The sequence below is a fragment of the Ochotona princeps genome, chromosome 3 (genome assembly GCF_030435755.1).
Source record: "Ochotona princeps isolate mOchPri1 chromosome 3, mOchPri1.hap1, whole genome shotgun sequence".
NCBI lineage: Eukaryota > Metazoa > Chordata > Mammalia > Lagomorpha > Ochotonidae > Ochotona > Ochotona princeps.
This window is the reverse complement of record NC_080834.1, coordinates 91,071,220-91,089,863: the sequence shown is the minus strand read 5'-3', so window position 1 is coordinate 91,089,863 and position 18,644 is coordinate 91,071,220. Positions and strand designations below refer to the sequence as shown.

The following is an 18,644-nucleotide window of genomic DNA, read 5'->3' as shown; positions in this document are numbered from 1 at the left end:
GATGATGGCCCAATGCCTTGGGACACTGCACCTGTGTGGGAGACCCGGAAGAGGAAGTTCCTGGCTCCCGGCTTCGGATCGGCACAGCACTAGCCATTTGCGCTCACTTGGGGAGTGAATTATCGGACGGAAGATCTTCCTCTGTGTTTCTCCTCCTCTGTACATATCTGACTTTTTAATAAAGATGAATAAATCTTTCTTAAAAAGTTATAGAACAGTTTTTTTAGTTTCTTATATGATCAAACATATACTCAATTATTCAAACCAGCAATTCTGCACCTAAGTATTTTCTCAAGAGATATGAACACTTATGTTTGTGCAGACAGTCATTCAAGAGTATATAGCAGCTCTATTCTAATTGCCCCTCCCTGGAAACAATGCAAATGTCCTTCAAGTAGTGAATGGATAGAGACTACTAAATCCTCACACTGGAATCCTACTCAGCAACAGAAAGGAACAAAAATTGATACAAACACATGATGATTTACAGGCATTATGGCAAGTGCAAAAAGCCAATCCAAAGTGCGGTATTCTGGGGTCAGCACAGTGACTCACATGCTAGCACCAGTAGTCTATATTAGCATTGGTTCATGTCAGAGCTGCCCTGCTTCCTGACCCAGCTTCATGCTTGTTGCTTCAGAGAACAGAAGAAGATAGTTCAAAGCTTTAGGATCCTGCAGCCATGTGGGAGACCCAGAGGAGGCTCCTGGCTTCAGATCAGCTCAGCTCTGGCCATTGAGGTCATTTGGAGAGTGAACTAGCAAATGGAAGATCTGTCTTTCATTCCCTCTGTAAATATGCCTTTCTTTTTTAAAAAATACTTATTTATTTTTATTACAAAGTCAGATGTACAGAGAGGAGGAGAGTAGAGAGGAAGATCTTCCGTGCGATGATTCACTCCCCATGTGACCACAACGGCCGGTGCTGTGCCAATCCAGAGCAGAAGCCAGGAACTTCCTCCAGGTCTCCCACAGGGGTGCAGGGTCCAATGCATTGGGCCATCCTCAACTGCTTTCCCATGCCACAAGCAGGGAGCTGGATGGAAAGTGGAGCTACCGGGATTGGAACCAGCGCCCATATGGGATCCCGGGTGCGTTCAAGGCGAGCACTTTAACCACTAGGTCATTGTGCCTGGCCCAATATGCCTTTCAAATGAAAATAAATAAATATATTTTTAAAAGGGGGGCTGTATTCTGTTTGATTGCATTGAAATACCATTCTATGGAAGCAAATCCCTTAAGCACATAAACCCTTAACCCAAATACTGTCTATGTAAATAACCGAGAGAAATTCTCCAAGGAGGAATGGTGGGCAGAGTATTGCATTGGAATGCAAGTGCCATGGTAAACCATGAGTAAATTCAAAGAGGTGGAGGCAAGGGGAAACTGTCAAAGGCAAAATACAAAAAGTTGGGCCTGGTGCGATAACCAGGTTGTGAAAATCAACATCTTGCAACTGCCTTGATCCCATATGGGTGCTGGTTTGAGTCCCCGCTGCTCCACTTCCCATCCAGCTCCCTGCTTGTGGCCTGAGAAAGCAGTAGAGGACGACCTGAAATCTTGGAACCCTGCACCTGCGTGGGAGACCCGGAAGAAGCTCCTGGCTTCGGATTGACTCAACTTGAGCTGTTGTGGCTACTTGGGGAGTGAACCAGCTATATTTCTAGTGATATACTTCACTCTACGGTCTACCTTACCTGAAACTTACATAACTACTCCAGCTTTCATTTCCTTAAAAGTAACTCTGTAAATATTTTTATAACTCCCTCCTTGTCAGCAGCATACAGTTGGATTTTAAATAATTATGTTTTTTAAGCAGAAGAAATATTGTCATTTTAATTTATAATGAAAGTAGTGCATTTCTCTGGCATTCAAGGGAGTTGCGTTCCAGTCTCTACCCACAACTGTGTGATTTTAAACTTCTCAAACTCTTTAAATTTCAGGAGAGTCATGATCAAAGGCAAGCACTAAATCAGAATATCATAACTATACCTTCTAACTCATTTACTCTGTATTTCATTAAGTTACAATAATGTGGTACACAATGTTGGGAAACAGATTGGGAGCTTTAAAGATAGATCTAAATTAAAAACAAAACCTTAGTGTAATTGGGGATGATAATTCAAACAGTAACTGATGTTTTGTTTTCAGGCTATTTGCTCTTTTTCATATAAAAAACCTTTCATTTTCCATTCAATCTACAATAGTTTTACAGTTTATGTTCGTTTATGTACACAGTGCAATTTAAGGAAAAATATTAGAAAGGCCCATCCTTCGGTCCATTTCCCATATGCCCACAGTGGAGTGGCTAGGGTTGTTGGAGGCTGAAACCAAGGATCAGGAACCCCATCTGGGTTTCCTACATGGGTGGCAGGGACCCAAGCATTGCCATCACTGCTGCCTCCTCAAGTGAACCTTAGCAGGAAGCTGGAACTGAGGACGCAGCTGGGATTCAAACCAGGCAATGTGATATGGAACACAGGTTCTCCAACCTCAGCTGCTATGCAACTGTTGAGCCAAATGCTCATTCCAAGTATATTTTCTTGTGTTTTTTTTTTCCAAGATTTACTTATTTTCATTGGGAAGGCAGCTCATATTTATGGAAAGACAAATCTAGCATCTGCTGGTTCACTTTCCAAGTAGCTGCAACTACCGCTCAGTTGGAAGCCAGGAGCTTCCTCCAGGTCTCCCACGCAGGTGCAGGGTTCCAAAGTCTTGGGCTGTCCTCTGAGGCTTTCCCAGGGTACAGGGTGGGAGCTGGATGGGAAGTGCAGCAGCTGAGATATGAACGATGTCCACATGGGATCCTGGCTCATGCTAGGTCAGGATTTTGCCCCCAGCACTCAATTTTGTCTTTTATCCTGTTGATCAGAAACTTGCTTTTCTTTCATAGCAATCCTGTCTCCAGGAAGATACAGCCCTTAGGTATACCTTGATTTACTTTGGTTATTTTCAGTTCACGCCCCTTCCCCTGCTCCCAGCAGTTAAGATAGGCCAACGTCCTAGGCAGTCTTTAACTGGGCCATTCCCTAGAAAGATGCACAACAGGTAGATGGAGGTGGGAGGGTGGAACATAAACTCAATTATCGTTTTTTAAAATAGTCTGTTCGCTCCCCGCTTCCCCCTCAAATTCCTCTTGAGAATTCACTGGCACCTGTGGCTGCCGAAACGAAATTATGCACAAACTTCCTAACTTCCCCGAGGCATTCCTGCTGGTTTTTCAGGCGGGGAAAATCTGACGTACCCTGACTGGGACCCTGGGCGTTGGTAAGCTTTGTGACGTGTCGCAAACGAACAATTCTCTGTGAAACTCTATTGTGCGCCCACAGTAGGTTTGTTGTGTTTTGTCCCTATGTTGGCTAAGCCTGTGAGTTCAGATGTTAGCCGCCTCAGCGACAAGAGGTAGGATTTGAACTAAAGGTCATCAGTGGGTGGGTCTGGCGATATAACAGCTTGTGAAGGAGACGTGCGAACGACCGACTACGTTCCGAGAGGGAAGCTTCCCTCAAAAGAACTATCGGAATCCGAACCGCCGGTCCCGGAGCCCGGCGAGCAACGCAAGCCGCCAGCAGGCAGCGAGCGAGCAGCGAAGCCACTCCACGGCCGGGCAGCCCACAGCGCGCTCGGGAGGGGTGCGGGCCGGCGCGCGTGCGCGGGCCGCGGGGGGCGGGCGCCCGGAGGGGGCGGAGCCTGGGGTCAGGCAGCGAGCCTGCGCGAGTCAGGCGGCGAGGTGGGGGAGGGCGGGCCGTGTGTGTCTGTGTTGTTGTTCGGCGGCGACGACGGCGGCGGCGGCAGCGGCAGCGGCGGCGGTAAGATGGCTGCCCACGGGGGCTCCGCGGCGTCCTCGGCGCTGAAGGGGTTAATTCAGCAGTTCACCGCCATCACCGGTAAGAGCCGCGGTTACCGGAAGGTGGAGGGTGTCTGTGTGTCGAGGGGGGTCCAGAACGGGGCAGCGGGAGTGTCCGGGCTTCCCCGCCCCCCCCTTTACCTTCACGCGTCCCCTCCTCAGGCTTCACCCCCGGCTCTCGTCCTCCCTCCGGAGGAAGAGGCGACGACGGCGGCGGCGGGGTCTCGGGGTTCAGGCGGGAGGCAGCCCTCCGCCTACCCCGCGCTCCCCTTACCCTCCTCGATCGCCTGGCCGCGTGGAGGCACAGCCCCCCCTGCACCCCTGTACCTCCAGCCTGCCTAGACCAGGGGATGGGTCAGGCCCTCCGCCCTCGCCGGCCGGGTGGGGGGGACCGCACTCGGGCCACCGCCCTCCTCCTCCATCATCATCTCTTCCGTGTGCAGTCTTGGGGTGCAGTGCGTCTCCTCACCTCTTATTTCCTTTCTTCCCCGGCCGGGTCACCCCCCGCCCCACACCTCCTGGCGCTGGCCCGTCCTTCCCTTCAGTGGGCCCCTTGGAGCCATCGCGGTGGCCCTGGCGTGTGCCTGGGGCCCTCCCGCCTCTAACGGCGAAGCTCGGGGAAGGTTCGGCTGCGCCTTTACCCATCCCAGGGGGGACAGGCCTCCAGAAACTGGGGGGTGCCGAAGAGCACCTCAGAGACCGAAGCTTGGAGAGAATGGGAAGGGGGAGCCCGAAGGCCTGCATAGTGTTACCCACCTCCCCATAATAAAACCATCCAGATTGAGAGACCATGGCGCCGGGGCCTCCCGCCGAGAAAATAGGGAAGGCGGCAGAAACTTCTTGTGGGAGAAAATTGCTTCTGGGTGTTTAGTATTCACCCCCCCTCCCCAAAACCTGAGGCTTGGGTTTTTCTTCAGTCCCTTCGAAGGACACTGGCCGAGTTACCGCCTTGGAGGAAAGGCCCAGAGCCATTCTGTGAATTCTCTATGTCTTGTTTCTTTCTCATGGTGCTCAACTTTTTTTGCATGAGTTATTAGAGGGCGGAGCAAATGATGAAGTTCTCTGTGGAGTGATTTGAGAGACTAGGACTCCATGTGCCTGAGTGAAATTTTGCAGTTCTGGTTTGTCATTTTGGAGGAAGATGAGAATGTTAGTTCCTTTTCTTAAAAGAGCTGTATTTCATATCTGGGAGTGATTTGCCAGAAGAGTTCCACTGGGTTATGGTGCGGCATGCAGGGTATGCCGAGGTCAGTTTTTAGGTTGTTTTAAATACTGTAGGTTTATTTAACTGGCTGTTCCGAAGTGGTTTTATTTAATTTCTTTGCTCTGTGTTGGGAAGTAGGTGTGTTTGGTGCGTTGTTGTCTGGTTTGTGGCATGAAGCGTGAGATCAAATGGTAAAGTGAAATTTGTAGTGAAATTGGCAGCAGGGAGATGGCATAAGTTGTATCATTAAACATGTTTATTAAAGATAGAATAGACACAATTGATTTACCAGTGCCTAACTGGATTTGTTAAGAAATTATTTTGTGGGCCCGGCATGGTAGACGAGTGGCTAAAGTCTCGCTTTGAATGCGTCAGGACCCCAAAGGGGCTCCGGATCGAGTCCCAGGCCGCTCCCTGTTTGCAGCTTGGGAAAAGCCTTGGGACCCTGTGCCCACGTGGGCGACCCGGAAGAAGTTCCTGGCTTCTGGTTGCTGATTTTGGATTAGCTCCGCTTCGGTGGTTGTGACCATTTGGGGAGTGAACGAGCGGTTGGAAGATTTTTCTCTGTCTTCTGTAAATCTGCCTTTTTAAAAATATTTATTTATTTTTATTGGAAAGGCAGATATATAGAGAAGAGGAGAGACAGTGAGGAAGATCCTCCATCCGATGGTTCACTCCCCAAGCGGCCCCAACGGCTGGAGGTAAGCCATTCTGAGCCAGGAGCCAGGAGCTTCTTCTAGGTCTTGCAAGCGGGTGCAGGGTCCCAAAGTCTTTTGCCGTCCTCGACTGCTTTCCCATGCCACGAACAGGGAGCTGGATGGGAAGCAGGGCTGCTGGGATTAGAACCAGCGCTCAAATGGCATCCCGGTGCGATCGAGGTGAAGACTTTAATCACTACACTATCGTGCCGGGCCCAAATCTGACTTTCTAATAAAAGCAGATGTTAAAGGAAAAAAAAAAAAAAAGGAAAATTGGGCCCAGCGCGGTGACCTGGCAACTAAAGTCCTTGCGTTGCATGCGCTGGAATCCAACATGGTCGTTGTTTGGCGCTGTGGGGGGTGGGGCGCTTCCTGTCTAGCTTCCTGCTCACGGACCCTGCATCCACATGGGAGCCCGGAAGAAGCTCCAGGCTCCTGGCTTCCACTCGGCTCAGCTCCAGCCTTTGCGGCAGCTTGGGGAGTAAATCGTCCAGCGTAAGATCTTCTTCTCTCCCTCTCCTTTCTGTATATCTGACTTTCCAATAAAAAAATAAGAAAGATTATTTTGTAAGTTAGTATGTTACATTGTACAAATTTATTTTTGTAGAATTGAAAAGCATATTTTTGCATGTAATCTTTATAAAAGTGGTTTGGAATGCCACTTAATTGCAGTTTTTTTATGTGACACTTAAGGTTAAAATTTTATTTTTTTATTTATTTTTAATATTTAAAAAGATTTACTTTATTGAAAAGGCAGATGTACAGAGAGGAGAAGAGATAGAGAGGAAGATCTTCCGTCTGATGATTCACTCCCCAAGTGGCCCCAACGGCCTGTGCTGTGCCGATCCAAAGCCAGGAGCCAGGAACTTTTCTCTGGGTCTCCCATATGGGTGCAGGGTCCCGAGGCTTTGGGCCGTTCTGGACTGCTTTCCCAGGCCACAATCAAGGAGCTGGAAGGGAAGTGGAGCTGTCCGGATTAGAACCGGCGCCAGTATAGGATCCCAGAGTGTTCAAGGCGAGGACCTTAACTATTACGCTATTGTGCTGGGTCCAAGGTTAATTTTTTTTTTTAAAAGATTTATTCATTTTTATTGGAAAGCTGGATATACAGAGAGGAGGAGAGACAGAGAGGAAGATCTTCCGTCCGATGATTCACTCCCCAAGGTAGCTGCAACGAGCAGGTGCTATGCCATTCCGAAGCTGGGAACCAGGAACCTCTTCCAGGTCTCCCACGCGGGTGCAGGGTCCCAAAGCTCTGGGCCGTCCTTGACTGCTTTCCCAGGCCACAAGCAGGGAGCTGGATGGGAAGTGGAGCTGCTGGGATTAGAACTGGTGCCCATATGGGATCCCGGGGCTTTCAAGGCGAGGACTTTAGCTGCTAGGCCACTGTGCCGGGCCCCCAAGGTTAAATTTTTAAAAATTTACTTTCATTTTAGTTAAAAGGTAGAGAGGTGGATATCTTCCATCCATCTGCTGGTTTGCAGTTAGCAGCTGGGGTTGATTAGGCCAGGCTGAACCGAGAGCCAGGAGCTCCATCTCCGTCTCTCATGAAGAGAGTAGAGACCTAAGTGCTTGAGCTCTAACCTGTTGCTAGGTGGGGCTCACATTAACTGGAAGCTGAGTTACAAAGAGAGCTGGGACTGTAACCAAGCTGTGTGATACTGGATGGGAGAATCCTAAACCATGTCTTAACCTACTCTGCTAAATGTCCACCCTGCTTTGTTTCTTGTAGCTATTTTGTAGTGTTGGTTTTGTTTTTTTTGGGGGGGGGGATGAATTGAATCACTAATTGCTGTGAATCTGTTTTTAGTGGATAGTGTTTTTCCTGGTTCCGGGGCTCTGTATTGCTGGGTCTGATTAATGACCCCTAGTGACCACTCTTATCTGATTAGCGCCCCCTAGTTTCCGCTAGTCTATGGAAGGGTAAATACTTTGCACTGTTCTTGCTGTATTGTGAATTTCTGTTGATAATTTTTGGGTCTGTTTTTACAAGATGGTGATTAACCATTTAAAATGCATGATCCACTTAAACAAGAGTTGGGGAACTATTTTCTCTGTCAAGAGCCATTTGGATATTTATAATATCATTTGTGAACCATACAAAATTATCAATATAAAAATTATCTCTGCTATAGATTTATTGAATTTCAAGTGTCACTGTTCCCTTAGCAGGGTCAGGATAAATGATTTCTGTCACTAGATGGTCCATGGGTGAACATTGCTTGCCACTACATTAAGCATTTGTTCATATACTTTATTTATTTATTTCTATTGCAAAGGCTGATATAGAGAGAGGAGGAGAGATAGAGGAAGATCTTTCGTCCGATGGTTCACACCCAAGCAGCTGCAACAGCTGTAGCTGAGCCAATCTGAAGCCAGGAACCAGGAGCTTCTTATGGTCTCCCACTCGGGTGCAGGGTCCCAAGGCTTTGGGCTGTCCTCGACTGCTTTCCCAGGCCACAAGCAGGGAGCTGGATGGGAAGCAGGGCTTCCGGGATTAGAACTGGCTCCCATATGGGATCCTGAGGCGTGTTCAAGGCGAGGACTTTAACCACTAGGATATCGTGGTGGGCGCTGATTTTTTAAAATTTTATTTGATTCTTTTGAAATGGCTGATTTTTTTTAAAAGATTTATTTATTTTTATTGCAAAGGCAGACATACAGAGAGAAGGAGAGACAGCGAGAAAGATCTTCCGTTCAATGATTCTCTCCCCAAGTGACTGCAACGGCCGGTACTGTGCTGATCTGAAGCCGGGAGCCAGGAGCTTTTCCAGGTCTCCCATGCAGGTGTGCAGGGTACCAAGGCCTTGGGTTATCCTCCACTGCTTTCCCAGGCAGGGAGCTGGATGGGAAGCAGGGCTGCTGGGATTAGAACCTGCTCCCATGGGGTGGGTGGGAAACTGGGTGAAACTTCTCCCTCAATATCCCCCTTTACCTCAGATACATGAAGGAAACAATATGGAAATAATAGTCTTACCCACTTTCCTATAGCCCTTGAACCTTTTTACTGTAATTAACTATGTAAAGATTTTTTTTTTTTTCCAGTAATTACATTGTATTATGTGACACAATTACATAGATACTTGGGTTCTCCCCACCCCTCCCCAAACCCTCCCACCATGGTGGATTCCTCCACCTAGTTGCATAATCACAGCTCAAGTTCAGTTGAGATTCCCCCATTGCAAGCGTATACCAAACATAGAGTCCAGCATCTTATTGTCCAGTCAAGTTCAACGGCTTCTCAGGTATACCCTCTCTGGTCTGAAGACAGAGCCAGCAGAGTATCATCCCAGTCAATTGAAAGCTCCAACATACCATCAGCAAAAATTTACATCATTATGGAATTAATTGACATAGTAATGAGTAACCAATATGTTAAAAGTAAATGCGAGTTCCCAGTCACCTTCTGTGACCACCTCACCTATACTTCAATTTTAGTTTATACACAACATATAACATTCAAAACATAACATGTTATACATAACATCATATCATCTTAAATTAAGGCAAACATGTGGTATTTAACCTTTTGGGATTGGCTCATTTCCCTTAGCATTATGGTTTCCAGTTTGGCCCATTTGGCCACAAAGAACTGCATTTTTTTTTTTTTAATAGCTGAGTAGTATTCCATGGAGTAGATGAACCATAGCTTTCTTATCCAATCCTCTGTTGGTGGGCATTTTGGTTGCTTCCATGTTTTTGCAAGATTGTTAAAAATATAATTAAAAATGGAAGAAAAAAAAATAGAACCGGCTCCCATATGGGATTCTAGCACGTTTAAGATAAGGACTTTAGCCGCTAGGCCATCGTGCTGGGCCCTGAAATGGCTGATTTTTAACAAAACTATTCAAAATATTGTGTAAAAAGAAAAAAGATTGTGTCACAATGTGAAGTAGTTTGGAAGAAGTGGAGGAAGCTGTATTTTCACTTTGACAACAGCCTTTATGTTACGTTTTATCTTCCAGTTCTTGTTTATTTGAAAGGCAGAGTATAGTAGAAACAGAAGAAGACTCTTCCATCCTTTGGTTCATTCCCTGGTGGTCACAGTGTCCCAGACTGGGCCAGGCTAAAGTCAGGAACCAAAGACTCCATCTTTGAGTCTCCTGCATGGGTGACAGACTCGGGTACTGAGCCATCATTAGCTGCTTCCCGGGCACATCAGCAGGAAGGTGGGTTAGAAGAGGAGTACCTCGCTGGGGCTTAACTGGCACTCTCCTAGGGGGTGTTGGTGTCCCAAGCAGTGACTTAATTTGCTGTGCCACAGTGCCTGCCCACATGTGTGTACCTATTGTGGGTTATGGTATACATAACATAAAATCCTCTAGTTTTCACCTCACATGATTAAGGTTTCTTCTGTGATCAAGCTGATAAGCAACAACCAGGAGAAATGATGTTCTTTGAAGCAGTTAATGTTGGAAAGCTGCCTTTTCCATTGATGCCTTCAGAGTCATTTTAAAGCTACATAAGAATACAAATACTGTTACTTCACAGTCATACCATATTTTATAGTAATATTGTTTTGTCTCTTTTGCTATTTATCATACTTGGCTTTGGAGTTCTGTTGCCTGCTTTCAGAAGCCCTCGATTCACAAAACCTAAAGAAAGAGTGCTGTTAGATCTCTTGTAAAGAGCAGTTGGTAAAAATGTTTTGAGTCCTGGCAGTATTCCATTAACACCAACTTTGAGGTGGCATCCAACTGCACACGTCCAAAATGTAGACATCTGATCAGGGTAGTTTGTGTTGTGAAAGTGAGAGAGGGATACATAGGCACTGTAGGACAGGTGGAAATAGACGGACAATCAGAAATAAGGACCAATGTGAGGAGACAGAAAGTAGAGGTTGAGGGACCAGCACCCCTAGTAACTGGCTAATTCTCTGCCTACAGCACCAGCAGCTCGAATGGGCACCAGTTCGTCCTAGCTGCCCCACTTCTGAACCAGCTCCCTGCTCATGGTCTAGGAAAGCAACGGAGGATGGCCCAAAACCTTGGGACCCTGCACTCATGCCGGCAGGCTGGGAAGAAGTTCCTAACTTTGGATCAGCTCAGCTCTGGCCACTGTGGCCATTTGGGGAGTGAACCAGCACGTGGAAGATCACTCTGTCATCTCTCTGTAAAATCTACCTTTCAAATAAAAAACATTGAAAAGAGTAAGAGGGATTATTGTATGGAATTTCATAGAACTTTGTGAAGAGCAGGCACTCCACACTTTTTGAGATTATAGAATCTTGGAGTCTTAAGTTTTATCTTAAGTCTTACGTTTTATCTTTGTTCAAAATTCCTGACTGAGTACATATTTATTATAAAGGTCAGAAAATGTGTGTGAAATATTTGACCTTTTGTCTAGTTTCCATTCAAAGATATAGGGAGAAATCAGTTAAGTCAGAATAAAGTTTATGAGTCTGTGGTACATGTGTAGCATTCTGTCTATAACAATATAGGAAGATAGAAGTTTTTGGGGAAGATAATTAGTTCAATTTTGGTTAAGTTAGGGTGCTGTACATGGGCTTTCCAAATGGAGTGTTCAGCAAACAAATGACTGTTTGGATCTAGAGGAGACCTATCTTTTTGATGGTAATTAAAGCTATGAAAATGACTGACATCATCCTGGGGCGAGGGGAGAGCATAATATAAAAGTGATTGCCTTCTGGACGCTAAGGAATGCCATCCTCTGGGGGGACTGCTGGGAAGACTCAGGAGGACCCAGAGATGTAGGAGGAAAGTTAGGGGAGTCGTGGCACTTCACATTGTGATCCAGACCAGAGACACTGTTGGAGTAAAAAGTCATAGATCTTTTGTTTGTGTGTTTTGTTAAGATTGGAAGGTATCATTTTTGAACCATACACAATGGGAATTGGAAACACAGAGGCATGAACTGAGCGGGTTTTAGCTCTTAAGTCACTGCTCCTCAAATATATTTATAGAAAAAGAACCCTCCTTTTTTTTTTTTAAAGCTATTTCCAATTTTATGTGCAATACTTTGCAAAATATAGTGAGCATTAAAATATATAGTGAGTATATAAAATATACTTATAAGGTATAATTATACCCTTTAAATTACTTTTATTTGTTTGTTTGAGAGACAGTAAATGAAAGTGGGGAGAGTGTTGGGTGGAAGGAATGTGTGTTCTCTCCCTGTGTTCAGCTGGGTGTCAAGGACCTAGCTGTCTGAGACATAACCTTCTGCCTCCTAGGGTCTGCCTTGGTGGGAGGCTGGAACAGGAGCCAGAGCCAGGAATCTAATTCAGGCCTCTAACATGGGATGCAGGATCTTACATGCCGGGCCATGACTACCCCAACTGTTATTTCCACTGAAATTTATTTATTTATTTAATTATTTTAAAGATTGTGTTATGGAGAGGTAAGCGGGTAGTAATGGTCTAGATAATGGCGCAACAGGGACTCAAACACCTGGTGTCTGTTCCCAGGCTTGTACATTTTCAACCAAATCACTACTTTCCTTACTGTAGTAGCTTTTTTAAAAAAAATTTTTTTTTTCACTGCTTATTTTTATTGGAAAGGCAGGTTTACAGAGGAGGAGAAACAGAGATCTAGGAACTCCATCCTGATCTCCCATGTCAGGTGGATGGCAGAACACCAAATACTTGGGCCATCTCCCACTGCCTTTTCCAGGTGCATTAGCAGGGAGCTGGATTGGAAATAGAGTAGTATCCGGGCTCAGACTGGCACTTTGATCTGGGGCGCTGATATCACAGGCACCAGCCTAACCCACTGCATATCCCCAGCCCTATTTCACATTATTTTTACAAGGATTGATCACTTTATTAATTTCTGCTGAAAGGCAGTTAGAGAGAGGAGGAGAGGCAGAGTCAATCTCTCCAAAATACTGCAACAGTCAGGGTTCATCCAGGCTGAAGGCAGGAGCCTGGAGCTTCTTTCAGATCTCCTGTGGAGGTACAGGGACTCAAACTATACATCGGAACCACAAAATAAGACCATTTTAACAAGTTAATAAATAGCTTAAGTCTGCAAGCCTGTTTGTCATTCCTCCCTTTAAAAGGTAAACTCATTGTTTAACTACAATAAAATAAAAATCCATGTTCTTTACAGCTGGCTCATCAGAAGTTGTTACACATCTGGGTTAGTAAGTGACATTTGAAATATTTGCTTTTTCCTTTATTTCATTTAAGTCCTCTCTGATTTTTCTCTGCCTTCTCAATTAACCATCACGTCCTCTGTTGAGCTCAGGGGGCGTGTTACTAGCATTTGTGGTGGGACGGTTTTGGTGGTATGGGACTCTTGCCCATTGCAGAAGGGTTAGCATGTGTACTACTCATTTCCTGCAGCTGCTGCGACAGATTCCTGCAAATTGCCTGTTGTAGCATGCATTTATGCGCTCACAGTGCTGGAGGCCAGGAGTATGAAGTAGGGGGTGGGGGCGGTGAGCAGTCCTTCTCCTCTCTCCCAGCATCCCTGGCTCCTCCCCACTGAAAGCGAGAGTAGTTTCCTCTCCCCAGTCCTGAAACACCAGGAATGTTCTTCCAGCTCCAATGAAGAGGCTTTCTTTATCTTTCAATGATGTTTCTATTTCTAAAATGGTATACTAAGTGACGCAACAAGAGATACATTAAAAATGCTTATCCAAATGGCTCCAGTGGTTTCTCTAGTGAAGAAAATGAATGGTACTCTGCTTTATGGTCTTCTTCAGTTTTGCCGGGACTTGGTATGTGCTTACCTTCTTTAAAAAACAGTCCTAAGTTCCTGCTGTTCAGTATCCATCTTTGGAAATCATCCTGTCAGATTGCTGCTAGTGGAGGTGTGATAGAGGCATCTGGAGGCTGTGCTGCCTGTGAGTTAGATTTTTGACATCAGATGAGTACAAGGGGTCACTGCTGTTTGTGGTACTTCAGTGTTTTGTGAGCACTGCAGGGGTTTAGAGCCTTTTTTCCATCAAGGGTATTTGGATGCTTACACTACCTCTTGCTGGCCATGTATCATTACCAACTTAAAAATTAGTCTGTGTAGATTTATTGAATTTTGAGTCCCAACTGTGGTTTCCTTGGCAAGACGAGACAGAATGATCTTGTGGGTCGTATAGGACCTAGTGGCTGGCTGTTCCCCGTCCCTGACTTAGAGAAATGAAAGCCAAAATAACATAAGCTCAGCCATGTAATTCTTGAAAATAAAACAGTAACTACTGGGGGGAAGCAGATTTAGGGAAAATTAAGAAGCAGGTGTTAACAATACATGCATCTCTGCTGGAATAAATAGCCAAAAGTAGTCTACTACAGAGAGTTTTCTTTAAAAAAAAAAAGATTGATTTATTTTAATTGCAAAGTCACATATACAGAGGGAAAGTCAGAGAGGAAGATCATCTGTCCGAATATTCACTCCCCAAGCAGCTGCAACAGCCAGAGCCGAACCAATCCAAAGCCAGGAGCCAGGAGCCTGAGCCCTCTCCAGGTCTCCCAAGGCTTTGGGCTGTGCTTTCCCAGGCCACAAGCAGGGAGCTGGATGGGAAGTGGTGCTGCCAGGATTAGAACTGGTGCCCATATGGGATCCTGATGCATGCAGGACTAGTACTTAAGCCTCTAGTCTATTGCACTGGGCCTCTTTTCTAAGATTACTTATTTTAAAACCAGAATTTCAGAGAGAGGAGGCTAGATCGAGAGAGTTCAATTTTCCTCCTTTAGTTCACTCCCTGGGTGGCTGCACTGGGTCTAGGGCTAGGCTAGACCACAGACAATAGTAGAGGTGAGTGGTAGGAGCCCAAGCACTTGGATCATCTACTGCTGCTTTTCCCAGCTATTAGGGAGCTGAAAAGGAAGTGGAGCATCTGGGACTTTAGCCGGTGCCCATAAAGGATGTCAGTATTGCAGATGGCTGCTTTATATGCTATACCGCAGCACCAGTGCCAGAACTTCAACTTTCAGAAACTACTATGTAGGTAAATAAACCAAAGTGGTAGAATATGATAATAAACTTCCAGGCTAGTGTTTAAGAATTATGGTAATACAGCGCAACTGGAGACAATGTAAAAATATTACAAAAACACTGAAATAAGCATTGGATTTCATGCATAAGGTCGTGGAAGCATACGATTCTTGAAATATATTGAATTTGTGCTGTTTCCCCTGACTTATGTTTAGTTCCATAGTATAGGATTTGCTTTGGAATATATGAACTCTTCCATTCCCTCAAAAACACCTGTCCCATTATTGAAGGGCCTGGAGTTTGGACTCAGCTCCACTCCCAGCTCCAGCTTCTTGCTGGTGCAGACCCTGTGATGACAAAAATGGTTGGATCTGCTGACTGTGTAGCGGACAGGACTTGCGTGCTGGCTCCTGACTGTCTAGAAGGGGCTGTCGCAGGTATTTGGGAGTGCAGCAGTGGATGGGAATGTATATTGTGTGTGTGTGTGTGTGTGTACGTATGGATTGATTTATTTTTATTGGAAAGTCAGATATACAGAGAGAAGGAGAGACAGAGAGGAAGATCTTGCATCTGCTGATTTACTCCCCAAGTGGCTTCTGCGGCCAGGGCTGAACCGATCTGAAGCCAGGATCCGGGAGCCTCCTCCAGGTACAGGGTTCCAAAGCTTTGGGCCATCCTCTACTGCTTTCCCAGGCCATAAGCAGGGAGTTGGCTGGAAAGTGGAGCAGCCGGGATACGAACTGGTGCCCATATGGGATCCCAGGCATGCAAGGCAAGAACTCTAGCTATTAGACTATTGAGCTCGACCCTATATCCGTGTTTTATTTATTTGATATGTAGACAGATAGAAAGGGAAAGGGTAAAAAAAGGGGAGGGGAAAGAGAGAATGTGTTAGTAGGAAGCTAGCATTGACGGTATTATCAGGAATGCACCATAGATGAAAAAGATGGTAAATATACGTGGATATTTCAGAAAGTTCATGGAAAATGGAATGAAAGAGGTTATTTAGGTGCCAAAAATACATTCATAGTTTTTTTTCGTAGTATATACTTTTTGTGAACTTTTGAAAGACATTTGTATGAAAGAAAGGTTGAGAAATAAAGGGTAGAGTGAAGAGTTCTACATTTATCCAGTTGGAGTTCCAGAAAATAAGTATGAATGGAGGGATGAGGCAATGGTAAAATAGAACTGGCTGAGAGTTTTTCATAATTGACAAAAGATGATCCTTAGGTGGTAGAAATCCAGTGAATTCCAAAGAGAATAAGTATAAAATCAGTTCTGGCAAACATAGGGCCAAAGAGAAATATCTTTTAAGTAGCTGGAAACTACAGATTGCTATGAAAATATTTTTCCTTAGCCTGACAGCTGATTTCCCAGAAGTGTTGACAGAAGTCATAGGACATTGGAATGCTGTTTTAAATGTACTCAGAAAATAGCTGTGAGACTTGAAATGATTTACCCAGTAAAGCTGTCTTCGAAGAATGACAGCTAAATGTAGATGCTGTCAGACAGGAGGTTAGTCAACAGAATGAGATTCTGAGGGTCAGAATGCAGATAGGGAAGTTCTAAATGGAAACCCTGATCTTCCTAGGGGCTACAAAGTGTTCCATCAAATCGATAGTTTAATTTAAATTCCACTGTTAGGCCTGTTTATGTTTCACATTTCTCAGTATTAACATGTGACGTGTTTGTTCATATAATGTTTTATGTAATTTTTTTTAAAGATTACATTCCCAAGTTCTTTTTTTTTTTTTTTTAAAGATTTTTTTTTTTTCTACTAGGAGCTCAAATTAGTGAGTCTAAAAAGGAATGGGTTTTATTTTTTACTTCCTTAATATATCTTACACAATACTTTTTAAGAGTTTATTTTAGGGCCGGGCGCGGTGGCCTAGTGGCTGAAGTCCTCGCCTTGAACGCACTGGGATCCCATATGGGCACCGGTTCTAATCCTGGCAGCTCCGCTTCCCATCCATCTCCCTGCTTGGAACCCTATACCCGCTTGGGAGACCTGGAGGAAGTTCCTGGCTCCTGGCTTTGGATTGGCTCAGCTCTGGCCATTGCTGCCGCTTGGGGAGTGAATCATTGGATGAAAGATCTTTCTGTCTGTCCTCTTCTTTGTATATCTGATTTTCCAAAAAAAAGAAAAGGGGAAAGAAAAAGAAAATGCTATCTTCTTTGGATCGTGTGTTGCTTATCATTATCATTGTCGTCGTCGTCATCATTTGACTTGAGTGAGTGATTTAACTGTAATTAAAAACATTTCCAGTGTCTGCGGGATGCTTTGCTGAGGTCATGTCCTGTGGTCTGGCCCTCTCCTCCCCCATCCTCCCCAGGAAGCAACCCTGGACTTCTGGAAGGCAGATGAAGGGTTTGCTGTGCTAGGGATAGGCCTCACTCCTCCTTGGGGGTTGCTTTTCTCATAGCTGCCAGGATGTTGCTCAGTTCCTTCCACTCTTAGTACAGATTCATGTCCCTACCCTTTTCTTCACCACCACCCCAAGATTGATTTCTTTATTTTAAAGGCAATGTTATAGAGAAAGAGGTCTTCCATCTTTCTTGTTCATTCTCCAATAGCCATAATGTCTGGAGCTGAGCCAGTCTGAAGCTAGAAGCCAGGTCTCCCATTTGGGGGGCAAGGGTCTGAGCAGCTGGGGCTATCTTCCACTGCTTTCCCTGATGTGTTAACAAGGAGCTGGGTTGGAAATGGAGCAGCCAGGATTGAAACAGGTACCCAGGTGGTACTGCTGGTGCTGCAGGAAGCAGCTTAACGTGTCATTCTACATCATTGGTCCCCTCCCCCTACCTACTTTCCTTGTTGAACTGAAGGCCTGCTTATTCTTGGAGACCTTGAGTAGCGCCATGATATATCTATCTGTACACACCTCCTGAATCGTGTCCTACATGAACTTGTTGGTTTTCTCCAGTGCCTCAGCTGCCTGCTCCTGTTTTTGGTCTTTGTCGAGGCTCATTTCTGGGGTAGCATAGGATCATGGCTACTGCTTTTCAGTGGCCGTTGAGACAGAAGAACCTGTTTCTTTTTTCTTTTGTTTAATTTTTATTTTAAGTTTTGAATTTTATGATATCATTCGGTGTAGTCTGGGATTCCCCTCCCCACAAAGAACCTGTTTCTTTATTTGATGGGGACAGAGAGAGATCGTCCATCTGCTGTTTTACTCCCCAAACACTCGGAGTGGTTGGCTAGTACAGCCCAAAACCAGGAGTGAAAATCCTGATCTGCCACATGAGTGGCAGGAACCCAAGCTGCTGGGCTGTCATCCTCTGCCTCTAGGCACAATAATAGGAAATTAGGGTCTGAAGCTCAGTGTAGGGTTCTTCAGTGGAACAGAGAAATAAGCCACTGCTTGCAATCCTAGCTTCTCATGTGTGTGCTGGTTTTAGTCCTGCCTGCTCTGCTCCTGATCTAGTTTCTTACTAACAGGAGTGGTGAAGCAGCTTTGGAAAGATGGTCCAGGTGCTTATGCTGCTACCATCCGTGTGTGAAATCCAGATGGAATTCTATGTTTCTGGCTTCTGCCTGCCCAGCCTAGGCAATTTGGGCCATTTGGAGAGTGAACCAGCAGATTTCTTTTGTGTCTCTCTCTCTGTCTCTGTAATTCTGTGTTTCAATTAAAATAATCTTTGACAAGAGAAGAAAAACGTGGTGTAGTGAGACAATCCTCCTTTATGGCATACAGGTGTCCCCACAGGCAGTTTAAACATGGAATTACGCCATAATGCCAGCCATTATAACTGTGTGCTTAGTCTGGTGATTAAAGAGGCCTGTACTGGGCTCTGTTCCTGGCTGTGGTTGATGCCTTCAACTTCTCAGTAGTACAGGTCCTGAGAGGCATTGGAGGTGACTCAGGCAGTTGGATTCTTCATACTCCTGTTGGAAACATGGGTTGTGTTTGTGTCTTGACTCCAGTCCTGAGCCAGCTCAGCTGTTTCGGGTGTGACCCAGAGGATGGGAGCTCTTCTTGGCTTTCTGTTTCGAATATATAA

The 18,644-nt window shown here is 45.3% G+C and overlaps 1 protein-coding gene across 2 annotated transcripts in view; it reads left to right on the top strand.

The window, feature by feature from the left end:
* Positions 1–3,351: 3,351 nt before the first annotated feature.
* Positions 3,352–18,644, top strand: part of UBXN7 (UBX domain protein 7) — a 41,994-nt gene continuing 26,701 nt past the window's right edge. Inside the window, exon 1 of one of the 2 annotated variants that reach the window (XM_058662064.1) lies at positions 3,352–3,401. In XM_058662064.1, coding sequence (XP_058518047.1) covers positions 3,377–3,401 — 25 coding nt within the window. In that variant the 5' untranslated portion in view covers positions 3,352–3,376. Of the gene's footprint in view, positions 3,402–3,733; positions 3,887–18,644 lie in introns of those variants that run through there. The other variant, XM_004577824.2, reaches the window with a different exon arrangement.